The sequence below is a fragment of the Ictalurus furcatus genome, chromosome 13 (genome assembly GCF_023375685.1).
Source record: "Ictalurus furcatus strain D&B chromosome 13, Billie_1.0, whole genome shotgun sequence".
Lineage (NCBI taxonomy): Eukaryota > Metazoa > Chordata > Actinopteri > Siluriformes > Ictaluridae > Ictalurus > Ictalurus furcatus.
In genome coordinates, this window is record NC_071267.1 from 857,826 (window position 1) to 878,012 (window position 20,187).

The 20,187-nt window shown below is 39.5% G+C and overlaps 3 protein-coding genes across 7 annotated transcripts in view; 2 read left to right on the forward strand and 1 right to left on the reverse strand.

Moving 5' to 3' along the window:
• The window catches only part of LOC128617184 (CD276 antigen homolog), a 158,540-nt gene that overhangs the window by 40,621 nt on the left and 97,732 nt on the right, over positions 1 to 20,187 (forward strand). Inside the window, exons 1-9 of one of the 2 annotated variants that reach the window (XM_053640225.1) lie at positions 65 to 166; positions 600 to 674; positions 1,297 to 1,392; positions 1,669 to 1,746; positions 4,800 to 4,838; positions 5,012 to 5,104; positions 5,289 to 5,384; positions 5,627 to 5,645; positions 5,729 to 5,786. In XM_053640225.1, coding sequence (XP_053496200.1) covers positions 1,323 to 1,392; positions 1,669 to 1,746; positions 4,800 to 4,838; positions 5,012 to 5,104; positions 5,289 to 5,384; positions 5,627 to 5,645; positions 5,729 to 5,786 — 453 coding nt within the window. In that variant the 5' untranslated portion in view covers positions 65 to 166; positions 600 to 674; positions 1,297 to 1,322. Of the gene's footprint in view, positions 1 to 64; positions 167 to 599; positions 675 to 1,296; positions 1,393 to 1,668; positions 1,747 to 4,799; positions 4,839 to 5,011; positions 5,105 to 5,288; positions 5,385 to 5,626; positions 5,646 to 5,728; positions 5,787 to 20,187 lie in introns of those variants that run through there. The other variant, XR_008387532.1, reaches the window with a different exon arrangement.
• Positions 6,062 to 20,187, reverse strand: part of LOC128617195 (7-methylguanosine phosphate-specific 5'-nucleotidase-like) — a 144,282-nt gene continuing 130,156 nt past the window's right edge. The window contains exons 1-5 of one of the 3 annotated variants that reach the window (XM_053640247.1): positions 14,688 to 14,837; positions 13,899 to 14,152; positions 13,688 to 13,734; positions 9,972 to 10,166; positions 6,062 to 9,881 (exon numbers count right to left, since the gene is read on the reverse strand). In XM_053640247.1, coding sequence (XP_053496222.1) covers positions 9,753 to 9,881; positions 9,972 to 10,166; positions 13,688 to 13,734; positions 13,899 to 13,950 — 423 coding nt within the window. In that variant the 5' untranslated portion in view covers positions 13,951 to 14,152; positions 14,688 to 14,837 and the 3' untranslated portion in view covers positions 6,062 to 9,752. Of the gene's footprint in view, positions 9,882 to 9,971; positions 10,167 to 10,315; positions 10,402 to 13,687; positions 13,735 to 13,898; positions 14,336 to 14,687; positions 14,838 to 20,187 lie in introns of those variants that run through there. The other 2 variants (XM_053640245.1, XM_053640244.1) reach the window with 2 other exon arrangements.
• The window catches only part of LOC128617183 (uncharacterized), a 60,480-nt gene continuing 57,370 nt past the window's right edge, over positions 17,078 to 20,187 (forward strand). Inside the window, exon 1 of one of the 2 annotated variants that reach the window (XM_053640222.1) lies at positions 17,078 to 17,188. In XM_053640222.1, the coding sequence (XP_053496197.1) occupies positions 17,131 to 17,188 (58 nt within the window). In that variant the 5' untranslated portion in view covers positions 17,078 to 17,130. The remainder of the gene's footprint in view (positions 17,189 to 20,187) is intronic. The other variant, XM_053640223.1, reaches the window with a different exon arrangement.

The following is a 20,187-nucleotide window of genomic DNA, read 5'->3' on the forward strand; positions in this document are numbered from 1 at the left end:
ATGCCTTACAGACCTCTGAAATAACCTTTTAATGATCCTCTATTTTCCAATACAGTGTGCCGTGGAAGGACTCTACAAGAAGGAGCAAGCTTTAGTCACGATATTACAGAACTCAGCAATTTTCTACGACTATTTGTTATTATAAATACATATGGATTTCAGTCAGGTAATTACCACTTTTTGCAGGTAATGTTATACTTTATTGACATGTACGTTTCTTTAAATGTACTATTATATTTTCCCAAGCACTTCTTATCCTAAAAGCTATTATATACAGAATATAAAACACTCAGACTGCATGTATAGATGTAATGTAATTGATTTCACACACTAAAGCTTTTAAAGTCTAGATATTTTAAATATTTAAACATATTCTCTATATTTTGTTCCCTCATTGTCCAGACCTACTAACACTTACATACAGTACCCTAAAATCAGTCTCATCCCACAAGATTTCAGTTTTAGTCGTGTATGTGATGAGTCTGGAGCATATTATCTTCATCAGCACAATTACAGACACAAATAATAATTTCAGATTAAATCTGAACCTTCTCAAACAAAGTGCTGTATTAATGTGATGAACATTCTCTGTTTCTCAGGACTTCTGGCGTTGGCACTAATTCCAGTTTTTGCACGGAAGTTTTTTGAACGTTGTTTATATTATTTATATATATGTAAGTACATTATATAATTCTTTATTTGACTCATTTTAGATCATTTATTTTTGCCAGTCAAACATTACATTACATTAGATGTAATATGTGTTCATAACTATATTATTTTATCTTCAGTCCACAGACATTACATTATTTAAAACTCTATATGTGTAGATAACAGTTAACTGATTACACAACTCCATTCCTAAAAACTTTTACATACAGACTTTGTGTTGGTCAGGAATACAGTGAATTAAAATGTTTACATTAATAAATGTATTATTTTCACAAATGTACATGATTCTAAACACATTTCACTTTTGTGTTCATATAAAATACATGATATACTGAATTCTAAATTGATTGTAGATTTAGTTTGAATTTAATTTGTTTTAACTTCTCTCACTTCTCTCTGGCTGGAAAACTTGGATAATGTTAGTGAGGAATAAAATCATGCTTGTGATGGTATATTCCATCAGATTTGGGTATTGTATTAACAGTTAAGTAGCTTGCTAGCACTGCGCTAACACTGCAGTACAGAAATCCTGGTACGGAGCGTGCAGCAGATTTAATAACCTCAGTAAGACCAGTGAGAGATGTGTCATGTGAAGTGTGTAAAAACACTCGTTTGTTTTTGCAGATTTTTTACTCCGGATATCATTGATAATGATCCTGGAGGTTGTAACTGCATCAGCGTCGATCTACCTCCATTATGTCTTTGTGGATAATGTGAAAGGTAAGTACCAGTCCTGCTTCAGTACTGTTTATTGGTAGAGGAGATGCTTTTCCACTGGATCGTCCTTACATGGTTTCATGTACAAAAGAAGTTATAAATGTTAAATAGTTAATCAGGAAGCCAAGAGGAAGAAGGTAAGAATAATCCAGTACAAAATCACGACCATGTGTTTTATCTTTCAAAGTGTTTTTACTGCAGTTCTGTGGTGAATTGTTTATACAGTAACTCTGTCGTGATTGCACTTGTGTAAAAATGTGTCTTTTTCTCACTTTGTAGAGCGTGACGCGCTGACCTGTGCGACTGCATTCCTCCACATCTTGACCATGATAACACTGTTTATAGAGTATTTCTCAGGTATTCATTACTTTTCTCATCCTTTTCAAATACTTTTTATTTTAATAGCACGATTAAAAAACAAATAAATTCAGATCAATTCAAAGGAAGTGGTTTAAACTTAATTAAAAACTAAACTTAAATTTTAAATCCAGTGTTATATTAAGCAGCACACATAAGACCTGCACTACCTGAATAACAGTAACATTATTTTTATTTTATCAGAGGTTAGTTACAATAATTAGACCACTGCTCAGGTGAATTCTCAAATCAGAAAGTGTTGATTCATTTTCTATAACAGTACGGACCTGAGTATTTATGACTGTAACATAAATGTTTATATTAATGCACTCACTGCAATACTGAAAGTTATTGTTTCTGTAGTAATAGCTCGTTCACAAGTGGAGCTTCATTGGTATTGTTGATATTGTTGATAGTTGTTATTGTTGTTATTGTTGATTGTTGTTATTGTTGATTGTTGTTGATATTGTTGTTATTGTTGATTGTTTTTAAAATTGTTGATATGGGTTTCTGTTAGGAGACATTTCTTTAACATTTATGGAAGGAGTATCGAGTAGGTGCTGTGTAACAGTCAGTAATTTCCAGGTTTTTGTGATGTAAGAAAATGAATTCAAGATAAAATCATGTTAGAACCTTTTCTACCTTTATTGTGAAAACCCCGAAAAACAAAAAACTTCCAACCCCCAGCTTGCATAAGTGTGCACACCCTTTATAACTGGGAATGTGGTAGTGTTCAGAATCGACCAGTCACATTCAAACTCGTGTTAAATACTAATTAGTGTACATCTGACATCAATTAAAGTGACTGATTAACCCCAGATAAAGTCCAGCTGTTCCTGTAGGATTCTCCTGACATCTTCTTGGTAACATCCATCTGGAAAAGCCCTGGACTACAAAGAGCTTATAGAGCAAAGCAGATACGAGATCTCATTGCTGAAAAATATCAGTCAGGAGAGGGTCACAAAAACAATTCCAAGGCATTGGATATTCCATGGAACACTGTAAAGACAATAATCAACAAGTGGGGAAAATTTTATTACAGTAAGAAAATATTACTAAGAACAGGACGTCCCTCTAAAATTGATGAGAAGACCCGGGGAAATGGCTACAGCAACATTAAAAGATTTACAGCATTTTCGGGCAAGTTCTGGTTGCTCCCTACATGTGACAACAATCTATGTTATGGGGTAGGGGGTAGGGGGGCAAGACGGAAGCCTTTTTTAACCAATAAATAAACAAATAATAAAACATCCAATCTCCCAAAACCATGTGGAGTAATGTCCAGTGATCTGATGAGACCAAAGTTTAACTTTTTGCCCAGAATACCAAAACATAACTTTGGCTAAAAAAAACAACACACAGCACATCACCAAAAGAACACCGTCCCCACGGGGTAGCATGGTGGTGCAGCATCATACATCGGGGCTTTTTTATTCAGCTGGAACTGGGGCTTTAATCAGGGTGGAGGGAATAATGAGTAGCTTTGGCGTAAAACCTTAAGGCTTCTGATAAAACACTTAAGATGAAGAGGAATTTCACCTTTCAGCATGATATTACACACACCTAGCAGGTGCAACCCAGACACATCATCTGTGATGTAACCTGGGGTCATCGGGTGTTACGGGGCTTTCAACATCATACACCATTGCCCGGGCGACCCAGGCAAACCCTCGGCAGCTAACCTCAATGGGGAGGCAAAGGGTCTTCTATCACCTTACCAAAAAAAATTGAATTCTGGGATAAAATCTAAAGGTGCTTTAACTAAGTTTAGTTTAGTTTAGTGTGCAAACTTATGCAACCAGATTATTTATTACTTTTTCCCCCTAAAAGGATTCTTATTGTGTTTCACTTTAATTAATAGGTTAAAATTTCACAATAAAGGTAGAAAAGGTTCTCACATGATTTTATCCTGGTTTAATTTTTTTTAAATCACAAAAACCTGCCATTTTAACAGGGGTGTGTAAACTTTTTACATCCACTGTATTCTGTAGGAGCTGTACACGGTCATTCCCTTACCATCTTGAAGATAAAGAGAAAAAAATATAAAAGAAGCCAGAAATGGGAAACTCCTCTGTCCTGGAGATTGTTCTTATGAATGTTCCACAACATTTACTGTAACTACAGCCATGGAGAAAAAGAAAGTACACCCTCCTTCAATTCTATTCTTATTTATTTTCAGGAGTTAAATAACAGTTGTATGGTCCTCACCAACTTCTATAAACAAATAAATAAACTTAGATGATGATAAAAAAAAACCCACAACAGATTTCAATACGTAGTCGTTTTTTCCCTAAACGTAAACCAAAATTCAGAAACCAGGTGGGGAAAAAATAAATACACCCTTCCTACTTCCACGATCATTAAGAGAGTAATAAACAGCCTGGTGTTACAGATGAAATATCAAGAAACATCAAGAAGTGTGACTACCTCTATGAAAGCAGAACTTATGGGTTTTTGGTGTTCTGGAGCACATCATGCCAAGGAGAAAGGACATCAGCCATGACCTCAGAGAAGAGATTTGTTGCTGCTAATCAGACTGGGAAGGGTTATAATTGAAATTCACCATTCTCCAGTGAGAAGGATGGAGAGCCTTCAAGACAGTTGCCTTCTCTTCTCAGGAGTGTGCGTTCCAGCAAATTCAGCCCAAGTTCAGACCGTTTAATCCTCAGAGATATAAAGAGAACCCCAAGAGCTTCATACTGTGGCCTCTGTAAGCACATTTCTGGAGTATTGGCGTCTGTGAGATGTTTGTCCAAAGCATCTTGAATGGTCCTTGCACCGCTGTATCTAATCATTCCGAGTGGTTTTATCATTCAGTAGTTATGAGTAATGTAATGGGTTAGACGGCTAGAAATGTGGCGTCCATGTGCATGGCTGTGAATGTCCTGCTGAAAGGGTCTGATTTTGACCAGCTTCAGTTACCACTTCCACTAGTGCGTTGTTATTTATATGGAATTGGAAAACGTGTACTGGATTACACAGAAGGGAACAGGTTTTGTTTCTATTTTCACAGATCTCATATAAATTCACTGATTTCGCTTTAATCACCACAGGTCGAGTATCTGACTCCAGAAACACTGGAACACAGCAACGTAAGTACAACATTATTTTCTGTCAAAGTATGAAGATATTTCTGTCTCAGTCAGGATATATCCGAGTTATATTCAGGCCATAAAATACCGTTATTCTATATTTATAAAACAACACACGAAGTTAAAAGAGAAAAGTGAATGTTTTGTCTAATCCTCATGTGTTTGTGTTACAGGTTTGTCCCATTTGGTTGTGTTCATGTTTGGCTCAGTGGTGGTGGTTCTTGTGAACGCGGTTGTGTTATTAGTGGAGCTGATCCTAAAAGCGCGTGAGTGAACTCTATAGTCCATGATTTTAATAATAATGCTACAAAAACTCATCATGGTAAAAACATTAGTGTGAAATTACTGACATTAAAGTAATCAGAAAAATGTTATTGAAACCAGTCCAGTTTAATGTATATACGTACAGAACTACAATTTCTTCTCTTTTCCAATTATGATTATGAATAGAAACTGGCCAGCGTACAGTGGATCTGCGCGTCGTTCTCCTACCGACTGAATGCGTCTTTGCTGTGTGCTGCCTTGCTTTACAAATATCTGCTTTCTGTAAGTATAATCTACAAGCACAGCACAGTGTGTGATCTGATGTAGCTGCTCTGTGTACTTTTTCTCATTCTATTGTCGTATCAGTAACAGAAATAAAGACTCTGACTCTGAATATATCCCTTAGATCAGACACTACACTCGGATTATTTACAGCCGGATCGGTTTAGTACTTGTGCATGCTCTAAACACGACCAGTTTCTGTTCTAAAACACTGTCACGTTTTCTTTCCCCATCACACACAGGGAAGAAGAACAGAGAAGGGTACGTGAGTATTGTTGAGGAACATGAATGTACAGATAGATGTTTAGGTAGATGATATGATCATTTTGTTCTGGTTATTACAGATTTAGAGAATACATCAACTCGCTGGGACGATCGTGTGGGTGTAAACAGAAACACAGGGTGAGTACGTCACGGTGTAATATTAAACACGGAATAAAAAACTGATTAACATCATTAACTTGTGCGGTTTTTACATTAAACATCATACAAACGCAGGACTCACCTTCACAAAGTGATGAACGTGAACTTGAGAATCTGGCTCCTGAAGCTCAGACCTCAGGGTCTTAGCAGGTAAGAAGAAAACATCAACAACACAAGATTGTTCCAGGTGTTATTACTGAAATATGAAATGAAAAGATTAATGAATCATCAATGATTGTGTGCGCATCTAGAAAAGCAGAACGTACGGTGGTTTGGTGTTCTGGAGCACTCGGGTGTATCTCTACATCACGCTGAGAAGAAAGGACATCATCCATGACCTGAACAGACTGGACGCACTCGTCTGATCACCTCAGGGATTGTTTTAAAGATGCTTGTAATGTGTTGTATATAAATATATATATATATATATTTACGATCTTTTGAGTGACACTTAAATGTGAGTTTCTTGTCTTCATGTTTGCGCCTCCTGTAGAATAGTTTTTATTATCTAATTTCTAGATATAATGACTGGATTTATTCATTTATTACCTGTTTTGAGACATTTTATTTTATTGTTTTTTATTGTTTATTTTATTTAGATGCTCAGAGTTTATATTTATATTCAGTACACATAAATCAGATGACATATTATATAAGAGTGATGCTGGAAAGGTATTATAAGTAATGCATTTCTATAATTGTATATAACATTTCTTTATTATTTTTGTTTAGTTCTTTTGCATTTCAAGAGTTAAGTCTGATTGCAGCGAGAGGAAACATGGCGTGCTGTATGTTAAAACAATGAGAATTCTTTTTCTTTCTTTCTTTAAAAATAAAATCTGTAAAGTTGTGTGATGTATTCAGACAGGTGAATGTGGTGCTTCCGGGTTTATTATAATATCAATGTCATTATAATATACTGTGTTTGATGTTGGGAAACTTAAATTAAACACTAATCATGAAATCATGTAGTTTGAGGCCACAGCTTAGTGACGTGAAGCAGAGGGTTTATTTCACAGGCTTCTCTCCGATAAATAAAAAGTACAGCAATAATAATAATAAATATAAAACAATGTCCCTCAATAATAAATAAATAAATAAATAAGAGAAGCTACCGTTGATTCTGAGATCCTTCACTATGGCGTGAGCTGGTTCTAAGAATGCTGGAATTCTAGAGGTTCCGGTCGACGACCTTACTGGCCAAGGTAAGAGTGAAATGTGCACACTTTCACTGATCTTTACCAACAAGTTATACTTTTCCAGACTTCTTCTCCGCCAACCAATCAGTGTTCACCTGGAGGTCGGTTAACGCACAGCGCTGTAGATAATCATGACCTGCAGTTAGCTTCATGGTGGGCATGAAGGTATCAGTGGGTACAACACAAGGTACAAGTCAGTCCTTAGTATCTTCTAGACCAGTCAAGTTCTCAGAGCTGCTCCAAACACGACTGCACCAATTAAATAAATAAATAAACATTATTTAAAATGTTACAGTCCCTGAGGGAACCTGAAAGCTTGAACTGGAAACACCCAGAACCTTCTTGGTTTTGGGTTCCTTTAGATCTACATCTGTGGAGGACTCAATGGAAACGAGTGCCTTTTCACGGCCGAGTGTTTCGACCCTCGTTACGATCAGTGGACGCTAATCGAACCGATGCCCATCCAAAGCAGTGTCGTGAGCATCATCGCTCTGAACAACCGAGTGTTTGCGGTAAGAACTTAAAGCACTGAGAGTCAGTGAAGTTTCTGTAATTGCTCTGTAAAGGATGGGAAGGAGGCGTGTTTCTGTTAGCATGGTTTGTATTCTTTTATTAATGCACATCGATTGAGATAAGATGTATGGTTTTACAGATCGGGGGTTGTGATGGAGCCCACAGTCTGCAGAGCGTCGAAGCCTACAACCCTCATACCAACTCCTGGAGAATGCTTGCCTCCATGTTTAACCCACGAAGGAACTTTGGCGTCGAGGTAACGCACCAAACACCACATGGCTAACTAATTTATCATTTCTTTTACCGAGGCTGGATCCATCAGACTTCCTAACTCCAAGCACTGGAATGAATTGATGAAATTAGTCATGTACCTCTTCACCATGACGCCGCCTTCTTCTTCTTCTTCCAGGTGATGGACGGCCGCTTGTACGTGGTTGGCGGCTACAGCGACGAAAGCACCACATCCAACTGCGAGTACTACGACGAAGAGAGCGATGACTGGTACGAGACGTATGGTGTCAGGTCCAGAAATCTGCTGTTCTGGAGTTAAGATATAAATCGAGACCAGGATCAGAACTGTAGTGATGTCTAGTGATGTTTCCTTGAAATCCTAAACTCATGGTATTAAGTGAGGTAGAAAACATCACATGACGTGCTGTTATTTATGACCTTCTCTAGACACGGAGCTTTTAAAAACGCTATTAAACCACATCCCATTGGCAGAACCTCTGTCTCCAGCTGTTTTATTTCGAACGAGTTTATTCGTGGAACCGTTCCAGAGAGGTGAGGGGGCACTAAAACATCTGAGGCTGTTAAAAATCATTTCAAAATCAACGATCGTCAAAAAATCCACAAAACTTTATTACAAACTTTATCTTTTTATTGCAGTCCACATCTTGCTGTGCATTCCTGCTGATATGTGCAAAGCAAAATATATAATGCAATATACTGATATTTATATACTACATATATTATATATATGTTCTTTACAGACTTTTTCATCTCACAAAAGCGTCAACATGATTTTTTATTTGATTTTAAACATATCTGGCACATTTAGGCTGGAATCAGACATCACACACACACAGACACACACATTAAACCAATTCCTCTCGGAGACGAAAACCACTCAGGATTTTGTCTTTTGCTCTAAAAATGAAAAATATCAGCGCATCTAAAGTGGACTTGCACTGTTTTTTAAAAATGTATTATTTGTATTTTGTAAACTAGAAAATAATGTGGCCTTCGTTCTCCATTCCGTACACATGGAAAGATGTGACAGACATTATTTTATTATTATTTTATTTTCCATTTTGTACTAAAGCTGTTTGGTGTGAACTGGGAAATGTTCCTTTGTATAAACTGTGCAGGTTTTTGTTTTTGCTGCAAAATAAGTTCAAAAAATAAATAAACAAATAAATAAATAAATGTTCTAGTTTTGCTCTCTTACTTAACTACGTTACTGTAGTTGAAGTTCACCTGGCAGGCAGCAGGGGGCGCTGATTATCTGAATTGATGGAAAACAAGGACACTGCCACATCTTTTACATTCACGAGCTTCTGATTCTTCAGACAAAATAAAAAAGAAGACAATATACAAGTTCTTAAAATGAGATTTTTAAAAATAAAAGTCAGGTGAAAAAGTTACTGAATTCTTTTTTTGTGCGCAAATTATTCAGTTGGTCCATGTTTTAGTGTATCCAAGGTCAAAAACACTTTTTAATTCTCTTATAATTTACATTACACAAATGGGAGGCAACAAAAGGCTGGAAAAGTAAAGTGCTACTGGAAAGAAACAGCTGGAGGTAAACTGGCGACAGGCAGAAACGTGATTGAGTATAAAAAACGCCTTTCGTTGTCCCAGTCCCGACTTTTTGAGACGTGTTGCGGCCATCAAACTCAAAGTGACCTTATTTTCCCCTTAAAACGGTCCATTTCCTCAGTTTAAACATTTTAATATGTTTTCTATGTTCCGTTGTGAATAACATACGGGTTTATCTCCTGTACTAGATTACAGCGTAGAGTGGAGATGGACGTTTTAATGTACGAGCGAAAATATCTCAAATGTTTAGATATGAGAAACTCACCCAATTTATAAAAATGTATAAAAAATAATATAAAATCTGAGGGGAAAAAATTAATAAAAGACACGTTATTACAGATGATCCGAACCCCAGCTTAATCCTGATTGGCTGCTGGCTGGGATGCTGGTTTCCCATTGGCTGGGTGACCTTTCAGACGGGCCCGTGGTCTCGTTTCTCCGCTGTGATGTAATTAAGTATTGCGTTTGGGATGTCCAGCGTCTCGTCCTTCTCCAGCACGATGTCGTAAGACCTGACGTACACCTCCCTCCTCTCCTCGACCTTCACACGTTAAAATATAAACGATTCGTGTTACAGTTATAAACACCGTGATTCAGTCATGACGAGTTTCAGCGTTTGTGGGCGTGTCACCTTGTCGTTGAGGTAGCCGATGCGCAGGATGTTGCGGAGGCCCTGCACGCCGTCGGCCATGTCCAGGTCTCCCAGCGAATCTCCCAGCAGCAGCACGTTGCTGCGATCGTGTACGAACTGCTGTGTGTTCTGTAGAGCGCCCTCTCTTTTATTAAACGTGTGGATCACATCGCCCTTAAATGCACGCACAACACCCTGACACACACACACACACAGACACAGACACAGACACTTTTCAGTGTTTTCGCAGATTTCTCCGTCACAATTCTAACAATGAATGAATAAAAGATAAAACAATAATAATTCTGAATGAAGATGGTGTTAATGATGGTGTGATCTCTGACCATTCCTCCATGTGAGGGATTTTCTCCTCCACCGACATCGAGGTGTTGATCTCAACAGGGTAATAAAGATCAAACAAATCCGACATCTGCGTAAAATTAAAATAAAATACCACTTCAAATACCACTTCAAATACCACTTTTTACGCAGATTATCTCCGCCGACGCCGGTCCCAAGCCCGGGTGAAAAAGGAGGAGGGTTGGGCATCAGGCTAGCACCCTGATCCCGTAAAATCTATCTTGCTACGGAAACAACAAGCAAAAACCAGCGGTCTAAACAATACCGGCGCGATGACCCTGTTTCTCCCTTGATGACAGTGCTGGAGCAAAGCCGAAAGGTCGTCCAGCGCCCGATGCAAAATGGGATACTCGACGCCAATACGATCACACGAATTGGAACCTGGAACGTGCGAACGTTGTACCAGTGTGGGAGACTGGAGCAGCTTCTGCACGAATTCGACAATTACCGGCTTGACATTCTTGGTGTCAGCGAAATGAGGTGGACGGGTAATGGAAAAATGATAAGCGACGGGAAGATCGTCCTGTATTCGGGAGCCAAAGAACATCACGTGCACGGCGTCGGGATGGTCCTGAGCAAAACCGCGGCACAGGCACTCGTTGGATGGAAACCGATCAGTGATCGCATAATTACCGCCCGATTTCAGTCTCGCCATGCTAAAATTACTGTTATTCAAGTCTACGCACCGACAAATGAGGCAGATGATGAAGAGAAGGACGCCTTCTACGACCAGCTGCAAGACACAATCGCGGTTATCCCCAACCATGACATAAAGATCCTCCTTGGCGACATGAATGCGCAACTCAGTAGCGACCGGCAGGGCTGGGAAAACGTGATCGGCCCTCATGGATCGGCAGCAGTAACGAGCGATAATGGAGAGCGTCTCCTATCCCTATGCAATCTTAACAACCTTTGCATCGGGAATACATATTTCATTCACAAACGGATTCACAAAAAGACGTGGCGGTCACCAGATGGGGCCACTCACAATGAAATCGACTATGTATGCATCCATCGACGGTGGCGCTCGGCTTTACGTGACGTACGGGTTTTTCGCGGCGCCGACGTCGGATCTGATCACCACTTGCTTGTGACTTCAATCCGACTAAAATTGAAAAGAGTGGCCGGACGCAACACCGTTCGGTCATTTGCCTCCGAGAAATTGAAGGACCGCGTGAACGCCGAGCACTTCCACATTGAACTCGCTAATCAATTCCAGATTCTTGACAACTCGGCCAGCATCGAAGAACAATGGGCACAGATCAAGGATGCTGCCATAGAGACGGCAGAGAGAACGATTGGTCGACGGCGTGGAACGCAGTGAGAATGGTGGATTCAGGACCGGACATGGTCGTTGCTCGATGAAAGACGGGTCAAGAAACGTCAGCGCGATCAAGCAAAGACCGAAGAGGAGCGAAATGAAGCATCGCAGGCGTACCGAGAACTCGACCGCAGGGTCAAGAGGAGTTGCCGAGCAGACAAGAAGGACTGGCTGGACCGGAAGGGCACTGAAGCACAACTGGCTGCGGACCAGGGTGACAGCAGGACTCTTTTTCGTGTGGTCAGAGATCTCACTCGGGCCCGAAGCGGTTCCACTGGGCCGATAAGGGATACAACCGGCAGGATGCTAGTTAGCAAAGAAGAGCAGGACGTGCGTTGGGTGGAACATTTCAAAGACACCCTAAACCAGCCGGCTCCCGTAGCCACGCACGACTTTACAGTCTTTCCTCCTCCCTGTGAGCTGGAAGTGGACATGAGCGACATCATGGATGCTGAGGTCGCTGCAGCGATTCGTCATCTGAAAAACAACAAAGCACCTGGTCTTGACCAAATCTCGGCAGAAATGCTGAAAGCGGGTGGTGATGAAGTTGTACGGGTGCTCACTACGCTGCTCAATGACTGCTGGCACATGGAACGTGTCCCAAATGACTGGAGACAGGGTGTCATCGTCAAATTACCTAAGAAAGGTAATCTTGCAGACTGTGACAATTGGAGAGGCATCACCCTTCTCTCTGTTCCAGGCAAGGTATTTTGTCTCGTCCTCCTCAAACGGATACTGCGAGGAGTCGATCAGGCTCTACGGGACGAACAGGCCGGGTTTAGAAGCGGTCGGTCGTGCACTGAACAAATCTTTGCTCTTCGAAACATCATTGAACAAAGCTCCGAATATCAGAAACCGCTCTTGGTCAACTTTATAGACTTTAAGAAGGCGTTTGACAGCGTCCACCGGAAATCGCTTTGGAACATCGCACGGCTATATGGCATTCCACAGCGGTTTATCGCCATTTTCCAGAACTTATATCAGGATTCTAGCTGTTGCATCCGGACGGACACAGGTCATACTGCCTTTTTCACCATCGAGACTGGAGTCAGACAGGGCTGCATTCTTTCACCATTCTTTTTCCTCATGATGATGGACTTCGTCATGCGACGAGCACTAACACAGCCAGCGTCTGGAATTCCGTGGACAGGCCAGGGACGCCTGACCGACCTGGAATTCGCCGACGATATTGTGCTATTGGCGCAGAATGGGAAAGTCTTACAGGAGATGACCACTAGCCTGGAGCACGAAGCAGCCAAAGTTGGGTTACGGATCAGCACTGACAAGACCAACGTCATGGCCGTCGGCCGGATGACGCCGGTGCGGATCACGGTGAGCAACCAGCTGATCGAAGAAGTCAAACAGTTCACCTACCTTGGCAGCATTGTGGCTGCGGATGGTGGGACTAACGTGGATGTCAATCGCAGAATCGGCAGAGCATTTGCAGTCTTCCAACAGCTACAACCGATTTGGGCTAGGCGAACTATCCACACCAACAGCAAACTTCGCCTGTTTAATAGCATCATCATCCCAACCGCAATCTATGCATCTGAAACTTGGAAGAGCTCGAGGGCAGTCATCCACAAGCTGAATGTGTTTCAACAACGATGCCTGAGAAGAATACTCGGTGTATCATACCATGATCGTATTTCAAACGAAGAAATTCTAAGAAGAACAAACTCCCGCAGCCTGGCAGAAATGGTCGTAGAGCGAAGAATGCGCTTTGCAGGACACATTCTACGGATGTCTGACCACCGCCACGCAAAGATCGCGCTGCGCTGGACGCCGCCACAGGGGAAGAGTAGGGCGGCCGCGGAATACTTGGCGACGAACATTCATGGAAGATCTACGAGCGCTCGATGTCAAGTGGGAAGATGTGGAAATCGACGCTTCCGACCGAGCCCGCTGGCGAATGCTTGTTGCCCGATGCACCCCGCTGCGCGGACGGAACTAACTAACTAACTAACTAACCACTTCAATCTGCTGATTTGTATTTCTTTCAGTCCTCATGAACACAGACGGTTGTTATGGTTACCTTGGCTTTACAGTCCTCGCTAATGACAGCGCTGCTGTGTAGAATACCTGAGGAGGAAAAACACAACGTATTAAAATCACGTCACGTCATTTCAACCAATCAGCAAGCGTTCCTGTGAAGAGGAGGTCCTTCCTGTGCGTCGTCATTTTGGAAAGAATCTACGCCCCAGGGTTAAAGCGCTAGGATTAATGCCGAGTGTGTGTGTACTCACCGTATGAGGTAGGGCAGCGTGTCCCGTTGTGAGCAAATCTGGTGAGCGTCATGTCAAAGTCAGAAATCAACTACACACTCACACACGTTCACATCACACGTTCTCGGAGGAAACCGGAGAACCCTGAGGAAACCCACACGGACACGTGTGTGTACCTGCAGTGCATTAGGTCCTTCTCTCCGCATGTGTTCGATAATGGTCTCCACTCGTTCCCTGGCTCTCATACACACCGACGCGTGCTTCAGCTCCGGAATCTGCAAAAGAACACCCTTTACCTCTATTAAACCCATTTTATTATAACGACACGGGCGGATCTTTACTGTAATAAAGATCAGTTTTACATCCGCTTTCACACACCGCTCCCGACGCCGAGCTTTATTACACTTAATAACGACTACAAACTACAATAAACTACAATAAACTACACCTCAGGTCAAATAAAATAACTAGTTTCATTTATATCATAAATTTCCTCAAAACCAGAAAACACTAATGGACATCAAAATAAGTGAATAAATAAGTAAGTAAGTAAGTAAATATATATATAAACAAACGTAAAATAAAATAATTAAATGAAAAAGGAATAAGAATTATTATTAAAATTTACAGTCCAACATTTACACGTTCAAAATGGCGGCTTTCCCGCCAAAAACACATCAGTAATGTATTTTTTTCTTGTTCCGCCCGTATACCGACAAGCCCCGCCCCTAACCTACTAGCCTGTAACTGTCATCCGGAATACGAGTGGGGAAGCGCACATTTTCCCAAACAGCTAGCGACGACTCTTACCATTTTCAACACGATGTTCAGAACTATGCGCGTTCATAAAGATGAAAATTACTGTTTATTTATTTATTTATTTAATCCACCTCACAGGAACATTAATAATGAGGCAGAATTTAATAATAAGCTGGATGTGTAAATAAAGTGACCAAAACAGGATTCAAAAGGACCCTTTAGGTGGCCGTGAATTTCGCCTAATCAAAAGAAGAAAAAAGTTGTCTTCTTTTGCGCCTGTCTAAAAATTGTTGCGAATTAAAATTCAGGCGTACAGTACAGTTATATAAGCAGATGCTCAATAAGAGCTTTTATTTTATTTCTCGTTATTAACAAAGCGTAAATGCTCGCGCATGCGCAGTATTAATGGAACGGTCCACTCTAAAACATGATGGGGGGCGCATTCGTGTAGACTTAACGTTAAAACTTTAATGGTGATATCCTGACCAAACAAAATATGACAGAAAATGAATATGTTATATATGATTTATATAGGCTTCTTGGTATTTGATGGGGCCCCAATTCCCTGGGGTCCTAAGAGGCCGCTTACCTCGCTTATTGGTTAAGTCTTCCCCTACTGCCACCTGACACAGTACATATTATACAAAAGTGTGTATACTGTATGATGTACTTGTTGTATGAAAGGTGCTACATAAATAAAGATTATTATTATTGTTGTTGTTGTTGTATCATTTAGGTTTCTTATAATGAATACAGGTCTTTATTTCAATTAGGATTCCAAAGCAAGAACTGTTTTCTGAATCCTTACATAACATTAAAGACAACAAAAAAGCTACAAAGACATGATCATTCATAAAATAACAGAGAAACATGTTTATGTATGAAAAAATATTTTCTGAGGCATTATCTACTTAAGGGAGTTAAATTTGTGCATTAGAATTCAATCAGTCCTGTCTTATTTCCTTCCCGTTCCCCCACACTTGTCTAAAAATGGTCATGAAGGTACGGATGACGACTTACTTATTGTGTCAATGAAACAAATACAATAAACACAATACACAATTTGGTACATTCGTAAAAAGAAGAAACGCACTGGCAAGCTCAGCAACACCAGAAGGACTGGAAGACCAGGGAAGACAACTGAAGTGGATGATCGCAGAAATCTTTCCTTGGTGAAGAAAAACCCCTTCACAACATCTAGCCAAGTCAAGAACACTGGAGGAGGTAGGCGTATTGTTGTCAAAGTCTACAATCAAGAGACGCCTTCATGAGCGTAAATACAGACGCATCCCACTGGAAACACTCAAGAACAGAAAGGCCAGATTTAGATAGACTTTGCTTTTAAAATAAAGAAACCCTCTAGAAAAGCCTGACCAGTTCTGATGCAAGGGTTAGGGTTAGGATTAACTTGTACCAGAATGATGGAAGAGAAGAGTATGAAGAAGGAAAGGAAGTGCTCATCTGTCACACATGGTGGAGGGAGTGTTATGGTATGGGCATGTATGGCTACCAATGGAACTGGTTCACTCATGTTTCCTTTTATTTAAAATTAAAGTCCTCCTGGCTGAGACTGAATAGACTGAATTCACCCAACGATGAAAGTAAAATGCGAAAAGTAAAAATTTTCCCATCATTTAATTCAAAAAGTTAAACTTTCATATATTGTAGATTCTTTACATATAAAGTGAAATATGTCAACCCTTTTTTGTTTTAATCTAAATGATTACAGCCTACAGGCTTACATATGGCACTTATATGTGGCTCTTAAACCACTTTCACACCCAAAATGGAGCATTTTCCCTAAAACATGCCACAATTAAACAGTTTGTGTTCCACCCGCATTCCGACAATACAATTCCCTTACTGGCTAAATAAATTAGCGCGGATTAGCCAAACTGCTAGCGATAACTCATCATTTTTGAAGTTCAGAACTATACTCGTTTGCAGAGATGAAAAATCAATATTTTTTTTGTTTTGTTTTTTTTTTTGTTTGTTTGTTTTTGTCACAGAAAAACACAGAAAGTGTAAATAAAGCGAGTAAATCCGCGTTTGAAGGACCCTTTAGTTATCTATGAAATTCGCCTGATCAAAAAGCACATCTTTTTTTATGTCTGTCCATTTAAAAAAAAAAAAAGAAGAAGAAGATTTAATTAATTCATAATTCACTGAATCGAATTGAAATAGAACTTAATTAAAATATCAATTTAAATGTTGTATTGTAGACGTCAGGTGGACAATACAGTTCTACAAACCATATGAAGAATGTACCATTTCACACAGCTAAATAGGGATTTTAAGATGCTTTAAAATTCAGTCAGTTTTCCAAAACAAAAAAGAGATTATAAAACATTATAAAACATATAAAAACGTTTATAAAATATGCTTGGTAGATATTAACAGAGGCGGTTCCCACAGAGCAGGTTGTACCACGTGATCTGAAACGTTAAAGTGAAAGTTAAAGTGAAAGTTAAAGTTGTTCTCTTTGTACGGAAACATGGAGACTGATCCGATGCGTTGTTTTTATCTGTTGCTGCTGATGGTCATCTGTGACGGTAATATACAGCATTATTCTGCTTGTTAGTGCACTGTGACTTCACTTTGAGTTATATGGAGTTAAAAGGACAGTATAGGATGTTATTTATGTGAGGAGGATGGGTTTCTCTACCTGTGCTTCAACGCAGGAAAAAGAAATGCAGAATTGAGGGACTATAAAACTATAAACTATTAAAAAAATGATAAATAGTTCGTCTAATTGCTGAATCACTAAAGTCCAACACAAGTGAGTATTGTGGCACTGGTTAAAAAACAACAATAGAGGGTGTGGTTCATGCATGGACTGGGTTTTTTTTGTTGTTGTTGTTGGAGGAACTGTATCTGTGCTTCCGTTTAGAGATGGTACGAGGCTCAAAGAGTTTCTAGAAGTTACGAGATGTATCTTAGATGTATCTAATTTACTTTGAATTGAATTGTCATGCTCATTTGCATATTAAAATGTGTTACATGAAGGAGGAATTTCATTTAAGAATACAGAAAAAAATGAAGCCATGGCAATGAAGAGTCTGGAAATAGACATGAGGAATAATGTTTATGCATGAAATTACTTTTCTCATTTTTATTACTGTAAATATCACCAAGTATCAGTTTATGGAAAAAGATGATCAGTAATTGGTCTTTGTAAACAACGGTGATCAGTGATTGGTTTTAAGAAACAACGGTGATCAGTGATTGGTTTTAAGAAACAACGGTGATCAGGGTTTAGTTTTAAGAAACAACGGTGATCAGGGTTTGGTTTTAAGAAACATTGGTGATCAGGGATTGGTTTTGAGAAACATTGGTGATCAGGGATTGGTTTAAGAAACAACAGTGATCAGGGATTGATTTTAAGAAACAACGGTGATCAGTGATTGGTTTTAAGAAACAACGGTGATCAGTGATTGGTTTTAAGAAACAACAGTGATCAGGGATTGGTTTTAAGAAACATTGGTGATCAGGGATTGGTTTTAAGAAACAACGGTGATCAGTGATTGGTTTTCTGGGGATTGGAGCTCTGGAGATGAGACAACCTCGTGGGTAGGGCTGCACGATTATGGCCAAAATGATAATCTTGATTTTTTTTATCAATATTGTGATCTCGATTATTTATCACGATTACTCATTGATTTTAGTGACAACATATTTTTATTGTACTTTTACATTTATTAAGTTTTCTCATGCCACGATATAACACACAAGTAGGCATGAGAAAACTTGAGCTCATCAATTATGACAGAATTATTGTGTGAGCCAATGCACATTAATTTACCTTCTGATAAACTAAACTTAATATTTTCAGTTCATTTTAGACTGTATGTAAAAAAACAACCATTAACCTGTTCACCTTGTAAACGAACACAATAAACATCAATGTTCAGTGTTTGAAGTCTGCTCCTCTTAAATATATTTAAAGCTACACTATTAGACATTTTCCACTGTCATGGTTCTGGGCTGGAGTCAGTTCTCGAACCGCTCTGTGTATATTGTGTATATCTCTGAATAATCTCATATAGGATGTGATTGGGTGAGTTCATTTACACGTCAGATACAAAGCGCTTTAGTTTAATGGTGTTCATTAGGGATGCGCCGATCAGGATTTTTACAGCCGATACGATCCAGATACCAATCTTTTTTTTATTTAAACTTTAATCAGGACGTCTGTCATAAACAGTTAAATGTAAGCTCTCTGCTCATGGTCACTGTTAATTGAGTTAAAATAATAGCAATGAGAAACTGTTGGTTAATTGATAAATAAACAAACATAAAATATTTATTTTTAAAATATCTTAAAAACAATAGAGAATCCTAATTAAAAGTAGATTAACACAAAAATGATCCATATTAGGAAAAAGGCTAATAGCCTTCTAAGGAAATAGCGAACTAAGATTAATGTCAGATTGATATTAAATGCAACCCATAGTAATTAAACATTATTTCATTTCTCATTTTATTTATATTTTATGAATTTATTATAATATCTATTTTTTATATTAAATGATTTATTTATAACTAAGCACATTTTCTGTCTTTACATTTTAGTAGTTTTATTTTTGTTTGTTTATCAGTTTTAGATGGGTTTCCCAGTACAGTGTCCATGTCTGCTGATGATAGTGTGTTTTGGGGGGATTGAATCAAAACATGGAAACTGATGTTGACATTTCTAGTGATATCTGGCAACCGTGAGTTTAAATGAAGTGAATTAGAGTTAGTGAAGGAGAGCTGCAGTGTACTGTATGTGTATAGGCCGAACAGTTCCTACTCTTTATTATTTATAAAGAAGTTTGAATTAAACCCAGCTTGTAGCGTTAGCATTATTATTAATTTACTCCGCACGAAGCCGCTGTCTACACGAGCAGGTGAAAGTTCAGATCATTTTGCTGGATCAATAAAAGATGGCGGTTGTGAGCTCAGAGAGTTGAGAGAAATCGATGATGTAGAGTTACTCTCTTCATTATAATGGCTTCTCTGCAGTATTTCCACACTTGTTCGGTTGACTGAGGAGATGAAAAGCAGTGTGAAAGTAACTCGGTGTAGATGCATTTTGGACTTCCTGTAGTTTTTATTCAGATTGTATTGTACAACTCCGAACAGGTCACTCGCACCGGTGCGAATAAATATTTATTCACAGTCGCACAAAGTACTTTTCAGTCGCAAATGCGAGTGAAATGGTCGCACTGTAGAGACCTGGGTTTATCTGTGGAGTTTTTTCCAGTTCTGCGTGATGACGTTTAAAGTCCTCGACAACCTCTGTAGTGCCATTTAGCATCATGCTAGTGTCATGATTTCCCCTCGCACAAGCACTGGAGCTCGAAGCGAAGCTGGCCGCTAGAGGGATAAAATCCTAACTCCGTTTCCGGCTTTTGGTACTACAGAATGACGTCATCCCTGCACCGCGTGTATCGTGGGTGTACTGGGAGTAGAGGAGAGGGCTGGGCACACAGCCCTGTGGAACACCAGTGCTCAGAGTGAGGGTGGAGGAAGTCATTTTGCCGAGCTTCACAGACTGTGGTCTGTCTAT